Genomic DNA, 18,960 nt, shown 5'->3' with positions numbered 1-18,960 from the left:
CATGTGGCAGACCTCATCGGATCTCCCAAAAGCAGAGAGAATAAGCTGCCTGTCCCACTTGTCCCTGCTCTGTAGGTGTGGCAGTGGTGCCTGTGGGCGAATGGGTCGGCAGACACCAGGCTTGTGAGGCTGGGGAGCGTGGCTGGGTGGGAGCCTCAGGCTCCACAGAGCTCCTGAGCCCCTGATGGGCAACCAGACCCTACAGCTCTGACCCGCAGCACAGGAGGCCCACGGCTGGTCTAGTCCTGGGGCTCTACACTGTGCTTGGTTGACTCTGCAGAGCTCAAGCCTTGCTTCCTTGGGGAGGGGACGGTGTCTTCTTACAATCCCCCTCCTTCCAGTACCAATGTCTTCAACTTAGGAAAGACAGTGGTGGAAATTCTGCATCTCCAGAGCTCACGTGAGGGACCCGGTGGAGTGGGGTAAGAGAGCACTGCATATAGAAATCTGGGAGAATGACTCTTCCGGGGTCAGTCCAGCCCTGGGCAGGACCCCTGTGTCTCGCTGGTACAGTCGGGGCAGCCCAGTGGGTTGGGGCCCATGCCATGGCTGCAGACAGGGGGGCTCTCAGCAGGGCTGGCAGCAGCAGGAAGAGAGGCCCCTTCAGACTGGTCCAGTCTCACTGGCACTTGGGCTTGGCTGGGGTCAAGAGATGTGGCTGCGCTGGGGGTGTCTCCCAAGGGGGATGTGGGACCTTGGGTTTGCCCATCCTGGTTGGTGGTCTTATCCGATGAGGAGGGCGCTGCTGCCTGGCGAGGCTCCTCTTGGGGCAGGCTGCCTGGGGCCAGCAAGAGCCCCTTCTCGTCCCAGCCTGGCTTGGTGTGGATGCCCACGGCCTTCAGGATGACGTCCATCTGCTTGGCGTAGTCCAAGTGGCCGCTGACCTGCAGGAGGACAGTGAGTGAGGACCACGGGTGGTGGGCAGACCCCAGTCCTCCCCAGGGCTCCTGGGCCTCTCCCTCCGCATCTTCACCAACCAGTCACCAATGCCATGACTCCAACCCTCAATGATTCTCAAGTCCAGAGTGGGTGGGAAGCCTCTGGGTTCAAAGCTGCTCTAAAATTTCTTAAATAAAGACGAAGGAAGCTTCTCTACAGAATCTGGGTCCTCTGGGGGCAGGAAAGACCCTCCTGTTATAGTTGGAGTGGAAGTTCCTGTTCTCTGCCTGCAGCTTTAGGTTACAGTGGAAGGGCTCTGTGGATCACCAGCTGTGGGACCTTGGACAAGCCCCTGTACGCCTCTGACCTCCATGTGCCTCAGCTGTAAAATGGGGACAGTAAGAGTAGTTACATCAGAGGGTTGCTGTGAGGGTTCCTCCAGGAAAAAGCCCCCAAATCTAAAATAGAACTATGGCTAGAAAGATTGCCAGGTACTTTCTACGATTCACTCTCCCCCTTTCCCTTAGTCATAAGAACTCCAGTTTATAGCTGGGTACGTTCTCCAGCCTCCCTTGTTGCTAAGTGTACTACGGTGATGAGTTCTGGCCAATGAGATGAAGCAGCAGTGTTATGTGGCGGTCCTTGGAATTCTCTTTAAAAGGGGAAGTGCTTCGCTTTTCCCCCTATTTCCTCTTTCTTGCTGGCTGGAATTCAGACAGGATGGCCAGAGCTGTGGCAGCCGCCATGAGCCATGAGTTGGCTCACTAAGGATGGCAGAACAGCAAGACAGGGAACTTCGGCCCCTGAAAGCTATGGAGCCACCAGCCCTGAACTGCCTCTTCTAGCCTTTGCCTATGGGACAGCATCACCTCTTGTGTGTTTAAGCCACTTCATCTGGGCCTTTATTATGGATGGAACCTTCACTAAGACAAGGGTCAAGAACTCAGAAGTGCCCACCCCCTTCTTGAGAGAAGAGAGACTCCCCTATTTTTGTGTTGGCATATATCAGCGACTGAAAAATAGGGGTGTGATTGGAGTGCCCGATGCCTAACTGTGAAAATGGACAATGGTTGACACACAATAGGTCCTTAATACCTTGTAGGAAATGAGTTTATTGAATATACTCCTTTGACAGGTACTGGCTGCTAATTGGAGGTGAAGAAATTGAGGCAGAGAGGTAAAGTGACCTGCCCAAGGTCACCCAGGTGTCAGAGCTGGGGTCTGAATCCAGGCCTGTTCACTTCATAGAAAATCAGGTGTGTGGTGGGGAAGACTTTAAAAATCATTTTCATTTTACAGATGAGAAAAGAGAAACCCAGAGAGGGGTGGTGGTTTAGCTTAACGACACACAGCACTTGAGACACTGAGAGCAGAGGCTGCTTCGCTCAGATCTCCTCCCTGAGATGGAGCCTTGCACTCTCCCCAGCCAGCCTAGGGTGCCTGCTTTAGTGCCAAAGGCAAGCACAAGACAGAACAGTCCTTCAAGGCTGAAGAGGAAGGTTTTTGTCTAACAAGGAGACAGGAAAGCACTGGGGAGGCTTGTGCTGGGGAGCTCAGGAAGCAACATAAAGGCTCGGCTGGTAACACCTGCATTTCCATTCGAACCACAAATCACACCGGGTTATTCCAATGACTTTGCAAGAACACAAAAGACAATTCCCTGTACAGTTTTGTTATCTTCTCATAACCTGCTTACTTCTTGTTCTTTTCTTTACAACCACTTTTAAAGAGTGTTCAGTGAAAACACACACATGTATACACACAGAAGAGGCTTTTCAGATCCCTGGGTTCAGGGTGGAGGTCAAGGTAGGGCAGCATCTTTCCATAGCGGGTGGACATTAGTGGCTGCATGGCGCTAGAAAGAACCTAAGTTTGGAATCAGAGACACGGGGGCTCCAGACTTGGCTCTGTCTCTTTCTAGTAACTGGGTGAGTCTGTACAACGTCCTGAGACCCAGCTTCCCTGTCTGTAAAATGAGGATCATGACACCTCATACCTTGAATGTCTGCTATGGGAGCTCCAAGGGCCTGGGACTTTGTGGGAACTATTCTGTTCCATATATGACCCCAAACACTTTTATAGGGACATTACACAATTAGGGTTAGTGATACCCATCGCATGGGGTTGGTGGGAAGAAATAATACAAACCACAAGGCACAGCACCTGGTACACAGTAGGTGCTCCATAAATATAAGTTCCTTTTAATTTAATTTTCTTGGAAGGAGGGATAGAAGGTAGGGAGTGAGCTAGGCAGATCCATTCAGGAACCCAAAACGGCTGCTGAAGCTCCAGCCATCACATCTGAATTCGGGCCAGCAGTAACCTAGACCCACAGGGACAAACAAGGATGACCTCCCTATACCTTTTTGATGTTGGTGAAGGGCTGGTACTCGGGCTGGGTGGAGGCAGGCAGGACAGGAAGGGAGGGAGGTGTTTATGGCTACTGGCTACAGCTGATTCCAGATGGAAATTCCACTGTGCAGCTGCCCTAGAATGCAGAGCTCTGGACCTTCTTGGCTACAAGTTGGTCCAGGTCTCAGCCAAGCCTCGTCCCTGACCTGCCAATTCTGCAAAGACCCAGAGGCAGAACTGGCTGGCAGAGTTCCAATTGTACAGGTAGCCAGAGGGATGGGAGAGCGGGAGTGAAGTAGATGGGAAAAGAATCCCTTCTGAGCAGTGGAACATTCTGGCGCGGCTGATGCTGGATAAAGATTTCAGCCCCAGACCATCTCCCTGGCTGTCTAGACTGAAGTCTGCCACCTGTCCGGATATGCTGGATGTCCCTGGTGCTGAGAAGCCTCCCTGACCTTCCCACGCTGGTTACGGACCCTTCCTGGGGCTCCCCTGCAACAGCACTCACTACACACCATCGTCTTCATCTGCTTGCCTCTGTCTGTGTTCTGATAGACCGTGTGAGCTGAGGAGGTGCACACCTCTAACTCACCTCTGCTCCCCACATACAGCCCTGTACGCTGTGGGCGCTCAGGGTAACCAGAGCCACACAGGATGAATGGGCCTCAGCGCTTCTGGTTTCCTGCCTTGCAAGACACCTTGACTTACCCAAACCAAAGCTGCTGCCACCTGTCTCTGCCTGGTCAACAATTCCCAAGCCTATTAGGCCCCCTGGGGTTCCTTTACCTCTTGGGCCTCAGTTTCCTCCTCTGTAAAATGGGGCTAATAAAGATACGTACACCATACACCATGTGGGCTGGTTGTGAGGATTCAACGAGATAATACACGTCACAGGCTTATTGGCCTAGAGTTGGAGGTCACTGACTGGAAGCCACAGAGATGCGTGAATGCAGACAGTGTGAACGCACTGGTTAAGAGCCCAGGCTCTGAGGTAGGTTCCCTAGTTCATCTGGCTCTGCCACTCACATGCAGTGTCCCTTCCTGCGGCCTCAGTTTCTATACCTGTACAATGGGGTTATTATCCCTACTTCATGGGACAGCTATGGGGATCAAGTGACATAAGGTCTGTAAACCATGCAGACACTGGCTATTGTTGTTATTATTGTTATTATTCCTGAATGTCTATTGTGTGCCAAGCCCTGTGCTAAGCTCGAGAAGCCAGCTGGCCTTCTTTTGGGACACCAAGACTCCAGAGACCCTGGGCTCTGGAGAAACCTCGTGACGTGGCCCCCGGGGTGGCAGAAACCCCCACCCGCTGCAACCCAGTCCCCACACAGGAGAGCCTGAAAGGTGGGCAGGCAGCCTGGCCTTTGTCTGCTCCGTTCACCAGAGATGCCCTCTGCCTGCGACAGGGCCTGCCCCTGGCTCACTCCTGCTCAGGCTTGTCCTGAGATCAGGAGCCGCCGCAGACCACGTTTGTGTCCCGTGGCTGACGCTGGGATGAGGCTCAGAGGGCCCTGCCCACGTCAGCCCGGCAGGGAGAAGGAAATTCTCCTGTAGAAGGTCCTGTAGGTTTCTGCTCTGAGCACAGGGCAGCCAGTGCTTCGCAACAGCAGTCACGAGGACTCTTTTGCCAGCAACCTCTCTTCCAGCAAGAATTTTCAAGGAAAAGAGGAGGGCAGCACAAAGGCAATGCTAATTACCTCTAATTACCCAGAAGAGGAAAGCACTGCTTTTTGTGATGTGCTCCTAATGCGATAAAGAGCTATTGTTAGGCAGGAGGTGGGAAGCTGCCGTGAAGGCTGTCTGAGTGGGGAGAGGAGTCTCTGAAGCTGTGGTCCCAGAGGCAGAACTGAAGGTGGACACAGGGGCAGGAGACGCGGGAACCAGCATTAAACGAGGGCCTACTGTGCACCAACCATCTCGCATGTGCCCTGGAAGACAGGTGATATCTCTTGTTTCTAGGATGAGGAAACCGAGGCACAGAGAGGTTCAGTCACTGGCCTAAGGTCACACAGCCAGTATACCAGTGGCAGAGCCTGGATTCTAAGCCAGGCCTCTCCGGCACCAAAGGCTGTGCTCTTCCCACTGTATCCCATTCAGGGGCTTCCCAGGGCAGAAACTATCTTTCAGGGGCTTTGTAGCATTTAAAGGAAATTTTCATTTGAAAGGAACATTCAGCCATTCCTTTTCACATTTGATTCTTGTGGCAGAGGAAGACCCCTGGAGTGGTGAGGCATCAAGTCACTTCTCCCCTTCACCCCATCAGGGTACAGGGACCCTCAAACAGGACAGAGACCCCTGGACATGGGCCAGGAGGCATCACTGAGTCCTGCTGTTTCCTGGTCTTGTTACCCAGCTTTCCTCACTCCTACAGGGAGGTGTACAGCACAGGCTCTGGACCTGGTTTCAGAGACCAGATCTATGACTCTCTGGCTACACTGAACCTATTCTCTCAAGCCTCAGTTTTCCAGTCTGTGACTTGGGGATGCCTAATACCCACTGTACGGGATTGCTGTGAGATTGACATCACGTGAAGCAAGTCTATCAGGGATAAAGATGATCTAAGGAGATGGCTCTAGGGCTTGAAGTTCATGTCTGTCCTGGGAAGACTGCCTCTTGAATTAGGAGTGATAAGTTTCATGGGTGGATGAGTCTAGAAACTCTTCTTATTCTTGGACCAATACCAGCCCCCAAAGCTTCCGGTCAGGAAGACACGGGACTGCTTCACTCGTGTTGTCTGGTGGGTCAGGACTTGTGAGCTAGGACCCTGGGAGTCTGGGGGAGTGAAGATATAAGCCAGGACAAATTGGCCCCAGTGACATGGTGGCAGGCTGGGTGGGAGGCCCAGGGGACCTTGGGGCAAGGTCACGGCCCACGAGCTTCAGTGGCAGCAGTGCCTGATAACGTTCTGGTTTTAAGTTTTTGGGCTAGAATCCCCCTGTGCTCTCTTCAACCCTCAGTCACGTTTCAATAAGCGTGCAACCCAGCATTAGCTGTGCTGGTGGAGGTGGGTCAGGGTGCCCGGCTTTCCCTACGACGAGGTGCAGTGTGTGTGTGTGCGTGCGTGCGTGAGTGCATGTGTGTGCGTGTGTGTGTGTCGCTGGGCCAGGCTGCTGTTGAAGCTGAAGGGAGAAGCCAGGGTCCTCCGGGGTGCCCCTCCCCAGGGGAGTTTTCAGATGCCCAGGGAGGCGCCTGGACTGTCTGCTCTCAGGTAGGATGGTGCGGCTGGCTCAAATTACTTATGTGGTACCTGGGGAAATTGGGTTACACTCAGGAAATGCTCGGTACTTGATAAACAGCAGCCGGCAATGTAATAATTGGAAAACAAAGTTCCTGTTCTCGTGAACCCTGCAACCCGGGAATTTTCACTGGCTGAGTTTGCTTGGGGACATAACTGCAGCTCAGTATATCCTCATCCTCCTGGCAGCTGGCACCTCTGCCACTGGTTCTCACATCTACCCAACGGGGGCGATGCCCACTGGCTTCAGTCCTGCTCAGCCCTGTCCCTGCTCTGTGACCCTGGGCAAGTCCCTCAGCCTCTCAAAGCCTCAGGGTCCTCATCTGTACAGTGGGGATACGGATACTGCAAAAGGTTTAGGGCAGAGCTGGGCATCAAGTGAGTGTCCACACATGAAGCTATTATTAACTCCCTATGACAGACATGTGGTGCGTGGACGAGGTTCCTTCAAGCCCAAAAGATGGCTCTAGAAACTCAAATTAGGTTTGTGTAGCTGCTGGGGTGGGCTCCCTCGCATTGCATTCCATTCCCAGCAAGAATTCTTTTCATTGTCTGCCCTGCCTAGTCTGAGATGTGTAAGAATCTTTGGGGAGTATGTTTAAAATGCAGACTTTCAGGCTCCACCTCCTAGAGACTGCTTTAGGAGGTCTGGGCAGTGGGGCTCTGGGATCTGCATTTGAAATAAACTCTCCGGGTGATTCCAAGGTGGGGGACCTGGGAACACACTTTCCCTGCTCTGTATTCCACGGTTTCACAGCCTGGAAATTGGGTGCTTCTGCTCTGGTCCAGCCTGAATGCCTCCACTTGTGTCCTCTGGTTGTTTTGGTTACTTCCAGGAGAAACAGACTGTCCTGACCAGTAATGTCGGCTGAGGGAGTGAGTGGGGGTGGTGGGAGGAGGAGTGGGGAGGCGTAGTGGGAGGGCAGTAATATAGGGGTAAGAGCATGGGCTCTGGAGGTTCAAATCCAGGCTATTAGTTGCTAGTTGTGTGATGGGAACTTTTCTAAGTCTCAGTTTCCTAATCTGTGAAATGGGGGTAATAGTGCCCGCCCCAGAGGCCTGGGGACAATGCCCCAGCACAAGGATGGTGCCCGTGAACAGGAGTTACCTCTTCCCAAGTGAATTCTCATGACCTCCCTCCTCTGGGGTGGACTGAGCCCGGGCCAGTGTCCCTGGGACCTGGGTTGCTGGGCTGGAGTAACGAAGTGCGCAGCCCTCCGGCCCCGGGAGGGCCAGGTGGTACTCACCACGGAGGACAGGTCCACGTTCTCCACCCTCTTGTCCTGCAGCAGCACGGGCTGTAGGCCGGCCACTCGGAGCTTCACGGAGGACGTGCGGTAGACGAAGCTCAAGAGCCAGTCCCCACTGTGGGCAGAGAGGACGGAGTGAGAGGGGCAGACGCCAGCCTCGGAGGGCCCTGCCTCACCCCGGGGAGCCTGGTGGGACGGGAGCTTCTGTGGGAAACCAGGGCCCCACTGCACCCGTGTATGATGGTGGGAGCTGCAGCCACTAGCATTTCGGGAGCATTGCCCAGGGCGTGGCAGCTCCAGGGAGGCTGCTTTGCTTCCTGCTGGGCCCCCAGAGCACAGAACAGCGCTGGCCTGGTGGGCAGTAGACGAATATCTGTTGAGTGAGCGACTGAGGAAGCTGGGTGAAGTTCTCCACAGTCTGCATGTGGCTGGGTGAGCTGCTCTCAGCTGGGGAGGGTTTCCAGTTCCCAGGGTGGGGGGTGGAGGCTGGTCCAGGGCTCCCTGGGAGACGAAAGAAAGGCAGCAGGGCGTCTGCCTGGGGGGAGAGGATCACGGGGAGCTGGGGCCACCGTGCTCCGTGGCTTGGAACTCTGGGTCTGGGCCCCCATCTCTCTTTGAGCTGGAGGGACCAGCTGTGCTTTCTGAGACAGGCCTGGCCCAGCCTGCAGCTCTCCCTGCCCTCAGCCACCTAGGAGGTGAGCGCGGCCCCCCAAGGCAGGTCACAGCCCTGGAACACTCCTCCACTCTCATGGCTGCTGTGAACACCACGCCCTGCCCCCTATCCAGACATAAACCCTGCACTCTGGCAAGGAGATAACCCCGGACACTCTGTGGCCCGATTCTTCAGGTACACCGAGCACTGTCCACGGGAGGCGTGGTCTGTGGGGCCCACGGGACAGCCTTGCCCCTCGAACCCCTGTGCCCTGTCCGGGGTGAAGCTGGGCCCCTCCCTCAGCAAGTCCATGCACGTGGACGCCTCTGTTCCCCCTCTGCCTCCAGGGCTGAGACCCCACTTAGCACACTGGGCGTCTTTTGTTTAGACCGAGTCCAACTCCGGTTGCAGGGCCATTTGAGCCCATCGTTTTTGTTGGCTTGTGTGAAAGAAGGGCCCTCCCTCCCTGCGTGTGCAGGGGAATGTGCTGAGGGTCAGGAGTCCCCAGCCTGCCCGCGTGACCCTCTGTGCCCACAGGCGAGGCCCCAAAGCTGTCTGGGACCCAGGGTGCTGTGGGCTCTCCAGGCCTGACCCTCTGGGATCTCTGGCCACATGGGTGCCTGTGTGGTTACCACCCTGGAAGCCTCTAGAGGGCTGGGGTCCAGAATTGAGGGGCTCTCAACAGACCTTCCTGCTGTGCCCCACCCCGAGCTCATCAGCCTGTGACTCTCTGAATCGTCCACCAGGTCCCTCGAGCAGAAGCCAGCAAAGCCATGTCCTAGGCCTCCCTTCCCGCCAAGGCCAACTTATCACGGAATCCTGCAGATTTGTACCACGTGCCCCTACTCCCCACTCCCCCAAAACCCATCCCTTCTGCTCCAGCCCTGAGATCAGGCAACTCCCCGCCCAGCCCCCCACGGACAAAAGGAACGGCCTCCTCCTCGCTCCTGGCCTCACCTCTCTCCAGCCACTGGGGTCTTCAACTCTCATCCGACCATGGCCCTCTCCTCTCAGAAGCCAACCTTGACTCTCCACTACCCACAGGCCTTCTCTTCTAGAAAATTCCCTAACTGCCAGAGAGCAATGTTTGCACGTCGCAATGGTTACCCTAATATTGAAGGCCCAAGAAACACTGTCCCTCAGAATGATGGCTAAGGGGAGAAGAAAGGAGACTGACTCAAGTTGTTTTATTATCTAATCGTGAGGCTTACATGCATCCAATACGGGGTGTGAGGGAGGCCCCTATGCGGTTCTGACATAGAAAGCAAAGGAGCAAAGTCAGGATTGTTCCTTCCCAATGATCCGTCTTAAACATGACAACACTCTACTTACAATGTTAAATGTACTTATTCATACACATGTAGGGGCAGGACAGGAACATGTGTTAGAAGGTTCCACATCCTCAAAACTGTGCTAAGCAAACCACAGGGCCTTTGCTGGCATTCCAGACCCTCTGCGCCCGGCATCTGTCTCTTTTGCCTGGGGTGGGCCACGAGCCCACCCTCGGGACCACCCAGAGCCAGTCCCACCCTGTCAGTTACCAGCTGTGCGACCTTGGGCAAATTGCTTGACCCCTCTGAACCTGTCTCCTCGCTGTAACCTACCTTCCGGGGCGGGCAGGAGCGTGCACAGAGATGGCACGTTGTGTACCCAGTGCTCACACACGTGAGTGCTCAGGAGGTACCGGGTACGATGATACCTCCCGCTCTGGGCCTTCGTGGGCAGTGTGGCCTCTCTCCTGCTCCGCCTACTCTTCCAGGCTCTGATGGGCTCCTATCCATCTTTTCAAAATTCAGCTTGCATGCCACCTCTCCAGGGAGTGCCCCTGAGCCCTTCCGCTTGATAGTATTAATCCTCTATCCCTCACGTGACTGGTGTATGCTCCTCTTGTGACCTTTGTTACATGTCCTCCGTGTGTCCATTCCTGGGTCTTTTCTTTTTCCGAGCAGAGAGCTTGCTGAGGGCAGGACTGTGCCTTAGTGCTGCATCCTGTATCCTGAGCAGAATCGGGAACTCCCTTGGGGGTGGGAGGTGGGTGCAGTGCCCAGTAAGCCAGGCGTCGATGGCCCTCCAGGCCAGGCGGATGCATACAACTGAACCCTGATTCACACCGCATGACCTGTTGAAGGGTGTGCCGTGGCTGCTGACTGGCCTGGAACCACTTGTGGGCAGGGGGTCCTCCCCACTCCTTCTACCATTATCCCCACACGGTACTGGAGCAGAGACCACACAGGGAGTCCCCCGGGGGCTCAGAACAAAAACCTCTCATTGCAGATATCCCAACTATCAGGGAGACAGTCTCACCTGAGTTCACATCCTGGCTCTGCTGTGTGACCTTGGTGAGGCACTTGACCCTCTCTGAGCTTCAGTTTCCTCACAGTATAATAGGGAACAGAACCACTCGCACGGTTGGCTTCCAGGAGGTTTGTGAAAGCCAAAGCAAGTTAACAAACTTGCAAAGAGCTTTATTAATGTACATGATAAATTTATAAATGTATATAGTTTGGGAGTGTTGGCCTGAAGCTCCCCCCAGCCCCTCATTCCACTCCCAGTCTTTAAGTAGGTTTACAGCAACTAAAACACTTTTGGGGGCCAAGAATATGAATTCCTGGTCAGTGCTTAATTTAATCAAAAAATTACAGTTATTGTTTTGGTCTGTGCATTCCTTCCCTCTTCTCTCCTTCTTCCTCCTCTCCCCCTCCTTGTTTTCTCTCCAGAGAGATGGCTCAGGATCTCACAAAATAATGGAAAACCAAACTTATTAGCCTCAGGTTCTCAACGGAACAGATGGGTTTAATAAGATTCTGCTGCTTTCATATTGCACACATGCAATTTTAATTCGTTCCCTTTGCTGTTTATGAAAGCATCAAAAAAATCGTGTGCTGCGAATATGCCCAGTAATAATAATTATAACCGCTATCGCTTACTGGGCGCGTATAAAGCGCCAGCCTTCATCTTACATAATCTCATTTAATCTCCCCAGAAGCCCTGTGCAGGAGGGACTGTTATTCCCGTCTTACAGGCAGGAACACTGAGCTTCAGACTGGTTTGCCCAAAGCCACCTGAGTGGTAAATGGTGGAGCCAGGATTTTAACTGAGGGCTGTCTGCCATCAATGTGGTGGCCATTCCTTCTCTTTTCTTGTTTTTAATTAATTAATTAATTAATTTTAAAAGATTTTTATTGGAGCAGAGTTGATTTACAATTTGTGTCAGTTTCTGCTGTACGGCAAAGTTACACATATACGTGTATCCACTCTTTTAGATTCTTCTCCCATACAGGCCATTACAGAGTATTGAGTAGAGTTCCCTGTGCTATACAGGAGGTCCTTATTAGTTACCTATTTTATCTAGGGTAGTGTGTATATGTCAATCCCAATCTCCCAATTTATCCCTCCCCCCACCCCTTACCCGCTGGTAACCGTAAGTTTATTTTCTACATCTGTAACTCTATTTCTGTGTTGTAGATAAATTCATTTGTACCCCTTTTCTAGATTCCACATATAAGCAATATCTTCATTCAGTATGACAATCTCTAGGTCCATCTATGTTGCTGCAAATGGCTTTACTTCATTCTTTTTTATGGCTGAGTAATACTCCATTGTATATATGTACCACATCTTCTTTATCCATTCTTCTGTTGATGAACATTTAGGTTGCTTCCATGTCCTGGCTACTGTAAACAGTGCTGCTATGGACATTAGGATGCTCTTTTCTTGTTTTTTAAACTGTCCTTACTTAAAAAATTAAAGTCTCTTTTATTAATAAATAAATAAATATATATATATATACACACACACACACGCACACATATATAACTGAATCACTTTGCTGTATACCTGAAACTAACGCAATGTTGTAAATCAACTACATACCAATTAAAAAAAAGTCTATTTTAAGCCCTACCTCCAAGCCCTGTCCACTCTTTAGGGGTGACCACTGTTATTAGTTTCTCATGGTCCCTCTGGACCTGCCTGTCCATTTTCAGACATACAGATACATATATGCACACGCAGAAACGTTTTCCTTCGTAAATGGGATCATAGTACGTATTGTCGCACTTGCTTTTTTCCCCCTTAACTGTTCCCCTCTTTGCGGTCATTCAGGTTGTTTTAAATTTTTAATTATAAATGAAGCTGCAAGGATCCCCTTTGTGCCTCCATCTCTGTGCATGTATCTAGTAATACAGCAGGATCCCAGAAGTCAGAATCTGCGGGATCAGAAGATCGGCACATTAAAAATTTGGATAGATATTGCCAACTATCCTCCACTGAATTCAGCCGCCACCGACAGGGTATGACAGCACCCATTTCTCCACATCTTCACCAACACTGAATGTTATTCATGTGTCAGATGTTCGATAATCTGGCGGATGATAAATAGTATTTTACTGATTTTAGTTTGCATTTATTTCACTAATAATGAGATTGGGTACATTTCCAAAAGTTTATTGACTGTATTTATTCCATGTTTATATATCCTTTGGCCATTTTCTTTCTTTTTATTTTTTTATTTTTTAGGCTGCACCATGAGGCACGTGGGATCTTAGTTCCCTGACCAGGGTTCGAACTGGTGCTCCCTGCACTGGGAACATGGAATTTTAACCACTGGACTGCCAGGGAAGTCCCTGGCCATTTTCTAATTTTTGTTTATTTATTTATTTTTGGCTGTACCAGGTCTTCGTTGCAGCATGTGGAATCTTGAGTTGTGGCATGCAGACTTCTTAGTTGCAGCATGCATGTGGGATCTAGCTCCCCGACCAGGGATTGAACCTGGGCCCCCTGCATTGGGAACTCGGGAGTCCTAACCGCTTGACCCCCAGGGAAGTCCCTCTGGCCATTTTTCTTATTAGATTTTTTTTTTCTTATTGATTTGCATGAGCTCTTTGTCTTTGTTTCTTTGTTCTTTCTACCATATCCTGATTCTAAGAACTCATCTTAGAATATGAGTGATAAAGCCATACTGATTGGCTGAACTCCCGTGTCCCGGTTAATACCCTCTATCCAAGGCTAAAGACAATCTTTATCTTTAGCTCTGAACTAGACATGGGCTAAATTATCAAAATGATAAAGACTTTCCAAATCTCTTCTATTCACTTGCAGGTTCTACTTGGGATGGCTGGGCTTAGATCAAAATTAAAGTTAACTGGCCTTGTGACTTAACTTCTCTGGGCCTCAGTTTCCTCACTTGTAAGATGGGCTTAATAATACAAACCCCTTAGGGTTTGGGGCACGATTAACGGAGAAAATGACAACAGAGACAGGATCTGGCAGGTGGTAAGAGTCTAATACTTGTCATATCCACTCCCCCATCACTGCATTATTGCATTTTTCATGGTTTTTTTTTTGAATAACTGTCTGTTTCCATATGTGTCTTTTCTGCTAGACATGAACTCCTCTTGTTCATCTTTGTAGCCCCACGTCCAGCAGGACGTCTTGGGCATGTATGTGGGATGATTCTGAGTTGCCCTTAACCTCAGGCTGGAGCCTCTCCCTCCTCCCACCCTGACCCATATTCCTTAGAATCAGGAACCCAGCACTCTCCTCTTTCTCTAGGCTTTGCCTTTCAAATGAGCTCACCTGTTCTTCTGGCTTCAGCCGAAGCTGACCTCCCACTGGCCCTCGCTCCAGTTTGCATCTCTCTCAGTTCCAGCGCTGCAACTCCAGACGCCCTGCTGGACACTTCATGTTCATAGCCCCGTGAGTCAGCCGTTTCCCCAAGTCTCACCTCCTGTCGCTAAATGAGCGTGCACCACACTTGGGGAAAAGCCTTTGGTTTCAGAGCTTCTGGATTTGGGTATCACAGACAAGCCCGGAGCTGCCTGTTTCCTGCCTATTTGTGCTGCTGCGTGCGAGGTTGCACAGGGTCAGGTGGGGGCTTGTTCCTGTTGAGGTTCCAGCTAGTGCCTGGCGCGAGGTTGGCACTTCGATGCTGCTGCTGATGAACGGTAACACCATCTGTCACTCACGGAGCAGGCACCCACCATGGGCAACTCTGTAAATCGCTGGACTATCATCGTAACCCTGGGGGGAGTCACTACTATTATCCCCCCTTCACTGATGGAGAAACTGAGGCCGATGTTAAGACCCAGGTCTGTGCGATTCCAAATCCCTGTTCTCGTGTTTACGCTGTCACCTCCCTCCTTTGCCTCCTCTGGAGGCTGAAGGGCCCAGGCATCCTCTCAGGCCAATCTCCTGAGGTCTCAGCGGGGGCCTTCATCTTCTCTTCTTCCCCAGAGTCGAGGGCACGGCTTTGGCTGAAACCTCTCGAGTCCTCCTCAAAGCCAAGCCCAGGGATGCCTCCTTTCCAGGCCCACAGCTGTCAGTCTTCACAGCCCCCCTCTCTTGCAGGAGGGTCTGTGGTGTGGTGTGGGTGCTGGCTCCCCCATGGCTGTCAGCCCTGCCCCAAGACACTGCTCTGAAAGCTCAGCCTGGACGCTCCCCACTCCCTTCCTGCGCTGCCGGATAACCCACACGCGAGGTCCTCAGTCGGCGTTCAGAGACCCCCCATTTACGGCCCAATCTTTGCTTTTCAGTTTCATCCCACTCCTCTTCCCCCAGATCATGGTGACCAGCCTGGCCTATCGTGTCATCCTGTAAACTGGTCTCAGCCCGACACAGGGAAACCTTTCTTAAGATCTGTCCCTGCTGCCCATCATCCTATGGGGATAGATGCTGCCCAGGTCAGAACACCTGGCCCGGGCCTTGCTTCTAGTAGGGCTGGTGTCCTACCGGTCCCTGGGATCCTCCCGGACAAGGGCCTGGCCTCCAACATCTGTGTCCTGGGCACAGGGCCTGGACACGCTAGGTGCTCAGTAAGCACTGTCACCTCCTCACAGGCACAGGGTTTGGACAGACCTGCAGTAGCCGTTGACGATCCTTCCAGATACCACCTTCCGGAAAGGCTCCCAGTGCTTGGCTTCTCCCTCCACGGGCGCGCCCAGCAGGACAACGTCCTCGATGATCCCTTGGCAATCTGGAGAGAGACCCCGGAAATGACTGTCAGCACCCCTGGCCACAGCGGGTCCTGAGAGCGACTCTCCAATGGTGGTGGAGGAAATGGATGTCACGTACACGCGCACACACGTGCATATGCACACCCACACTCATGCAGACATGCACACATATGCTCAGGCACCTGCGCAAACACAGTCGTGCACACAGACACACACATGCCCACACAGTACGGTGGCTTCCATCTACTGAGTTCCAGGCCCTCCGGTGCCTGATCTCTTCCTGCAACGCATCATCATCCCCATTTCACAGTTAAGGAAAACCAAAGACATTTTCAAGATCACATGGCCAGTAAGTGGCATGGCCCAAATCGGGACCCAGGTCTATTTCCACCCTCCATGAAGCTCGCAACTGGCCGTGGACTCAGATGGGGTGTCTCCCTTTAGAAGGGACTGATGGCCCCTAGCGCATTGCACTTGCCGGGCAGGAGACACCACAGCCTTCCTCTGGGGTCTGTACAGCCCGGCGGGAAGGTGGGAGTGGAGAGGAGAGGGGGGCTCAGGATCCTGGGACATGAAGTACACGCAGCAGCTGCACTGACCTAGTGGTTCAGAGTATTTTAGGCCAGGGCTCCTCTGAGCGCAGCTCGTGGATGAGGGCTGGCCCGTGGGCTGTCTGTCTTGTAAGTATAGATCAGCAAAGCAGCGTTTCTTTGATCATCTTGCAGACTGGAAACCAACAGCTCACACATGGGAGTGCAGACCGCACTTTGAGAAGCACTGCTCTAGACCCCTGGGGGTGCACGTGCACCTCCACCCCCAGTCACCCCTTGACCCGGCTCTATTTTTCTTCTTGTCACACCTCACTTGTTTACGTCTGTCTCCTCCTCTAATATCTGGGTTCAGGGAGGGCGGGGCTCCGGCTGCCTTGGTCACAGCTGTATAGGACAGTGCCTAGTCTATAATTGGGGCTCAGTAAAGGTGTGAATGAATGAATGAATAAATACATTGCCATCCCCTGGGACAGCCAGGATATGTGCTTTGCAGTTGCAAAGCCCTGGGTTCAAATCCCGGCTCAGTGACTTCTGAGACAAGTCACTTAACTTCTCTGAGCCTACAGGTGGCTATGGTACTGCCTTGGTGGTCTTTATGGGGATGAAATCATGGTGGGGAAAACCCCAGCATAGTGAACACACAGTGGAAGTCAGTGTCTCCCCGCCCCGTCCCCTGTCCTGTGCCCCTGCCTCTCTGCAGGTTCTGAGCCCCCCCAAGTTTGGGGAGTAGCATAATCCGTGTCATTCCTGGGGAGTGGGCCCCGGAGGGACAGCTCAGCCAGTCCCACCACTCTCTCTTGCTGAGGGACACAGGACAGGTGGCTTCCTCTCTCTGGGCTCCGGTTTCTAACCAGAGTGCGTCTAACTGTTTTCCACTTGGGCTGTTGTGTCAGAGTTTGTCTGAGTAAACGGTTCCAGGCTAACAGGAGTTTGAGAACCCCTGTGCTCCTCTCTGGCCCTGAGTTATAAGATTCCAGGGCACAGAATTCTGATTTCACTCCTCTGCTTCCAGGGATGGGATAATCTGGCAGAAGGATGGAAAACTTCAGGAAGCTGGTAGTTTGTGTTGAATTGCAAGGATGACTCAGATACTGTTTGATGTAAGGGCTATTTCAGGTGCTTATGCTGTTGGCAAGGCTGTAGCTCTGATTCTGACCCCTTCTCTCGGCAGATGAGGAAACACGGAGTCTCAGAGGGGATGGGGCATGCCCACGGTCACACAGGTAGTGAGAATACAGCCGGGCCCAGAACCCGGCACGGGGAGCTGTCGGGGCCTGTGGCCATTCTCTCTGCTGTGTACGGGTAACAACTCAAAGCACAGCGATCGCAGGCGGGTTATCATTGCTCCCACGGTGCCAAACGGCTGTGGGCCCAGGGTCAACGACTGAGCTTAGCAGCTCTCTCTCGACGCCAGCCACTCAGGGCACCTGCCCTGTCCCCCAGAATCTCTCCATCTGAGGAGCTGGGGCAGCTTTGCAGCCCTGGGTGCCGACGCCTGGAGGGCTGGGACCTCCTTGTGGCCGGCAGGGGAACTGCCGCATTCCCTATCAGGTTACCCTGATGGGGAACTGCCGCATTCCCTATCAGGTTACCCTGATGGGGAACTGCCGCATTCCCTATCAGGTTACCCTGATGGGGAACTGCCGCATTCCCTATCAGGTTACCCTGAGCAACTGTCAGGATCCTGTGACTAGCCATCAGACAGGTGTTATGAAAAGCAAACAAAGGTAGGTGCCTTTGCTGAGCTGAGACTAGTAGCTGAATCTCACAAAACAGTCCAGAACACAGCCAAACCAAGTCAGGGTAGGTGGCGAGCTGGAAACACGTTTACCTATCTCTGAAGCCTGGCTTTAAACTGCCTTTCTAGACCTCTTCCCCTTTATCCTCACACTGCTGCCACAGTCAGATGTGCCTGTCTTATGTTTTAAAAGATGATTTGCTCTCTAGGAAGTTGCATACCTAGAGAGAAGCCACGTGGCAGGCTCTTGGTAATGCACAGGTGTTAGCTTAAAGAAAGTTGGTGAGAATCATTTTAGACCCACCCAAGGGAGAATCCTGTACTGTTCCTGGAATGAGACGGTCCAGAAGGGGAAACCTGGGTTAGGAAAACTGGCTGCTGAAGTAGATGCTGGAGAAAAAAAAAGTCAAAATTCACTGTTTGGTCCAAAACCTTATAATACCAGAAGATTTCATTCAGCCTTCCAGGTAAAATACAGAGAATCCTCACTCAGGTACCACTTTTAGTGTCAAGCAGTCCCCTTGCATGGGCACAGATGATCCGTCACATCATGACATGAGTTCAGCGCAGAATACCCCCGCTTTTCAAGACCAACGCAAGAAACTGGCATTTAACATTTTAATAATAATGAACATAAGATGACCTCACTGTCTTTTTCCTGCAGGGACCACGAATGTTTGCTGAAACATGTTGGGATGTACTCCTATATTGCTACCACCAACTTTTCTTCTTATGAATTTTTAAGGTGTTAAGATATAGTTCCATAGTTTTATAAATAGTCAGGGATCCAAGGTGCATCAGTCACCTTCAAGTTCAGGACTCAAGTTCAGGTTCAGCTTTTGGGCTTGGATTGCTCATGTTTTAAACAGTCTTGTGTACGTTATTAATATAGTACTTTTACTGTTGAAGCTGGAGGCCTTTCATTCTTATGCCTTTGGCATTAACGAGGCTCCATCCCTGGGGCAATTCAGAAGAAAAGCTTTATTAGTCCTGTCTTTATCCCTCCACTTTCAGTCCTTTTTTTCACTCACGTATGGTGAGAAACATTACCTTCCCACACTGTCTTTGCTCTTACCTCTTATTTTCATTCCTTTTCTTTTTTTTTTGGCCACACCCCGTGGCTTGTGGGATCTTAGTTCCTGACCAGGGATTGAACCTGGGACCACGGCAGTGAAAGCACTGAGTCCTAACCATTGGACTGCCAGGGAAGTCCCTCTTTTTTTTATTCTTAACACAGGACCCAAAGAGATCCCTTTAAAATTTGAGTCATAGGCATGAGGTGCCTTTTGCGGGTGCTGGAAATGTTCTACAGCTGGGTCGTGGTGATGGTTTGTACAACTCTGC

General features: G+C 51.9%; 1 protein-coding gene across 2 annotated transcripts in view; it reads right to left on the bottom strand.

Moving 5' to 3' along the window:
* Positions 1 to 470: 470 nt before the first annotated feature.
* TMCO4 (transmembrane and coiled-coil domains 4) overlaps positions 471 to 18,960 on the bottom strand; it is a gene marked incomplete at its 3' end in the record, with an annotated part of 96,481 nt that continues 77,991 nt past the window's right edge. For both annotated transcript variants that reach the window (XM_082833168.1, XM_082833167.1), the window contains exons 14-16: positions 15,230 to 15,347; positions 7,720 to 7,837; positions 471 to 884 (exon numbers count right to left, since the gene is read on the bottom strand). In XM_082833168.1, coding sequence (XP_082689294.1) covers positions 471 to 884; positions 7,720 to 7,837; positions 15,230 to 15,347 — 650 coding nt within the window. The remainder of the gene's footprint in view (positions 885 to 7,719; positions 7,838 to 15,229; positions 15,348 to 18,960) is intronic.

The sequence above is a fragment of the Leucopleurus acutus genome, assembly GCF_964270905.1.
Source record: "Leucopleurus acutus genome assembly, chromosome: 2".
NCBI classification, from domain to species: domain Eukaryota; kingdom Metazoa; phylum Chordata; class Mammalia; order Artiodactyla; family Delphinidae; genus Leucopleurus; species Leucopleurus acutus.
The sequence above is the reverse complement of the archived record's forward strand: the minus strand, read 5'-3'. Positions and strand labels throughout refer to the sequence as shown.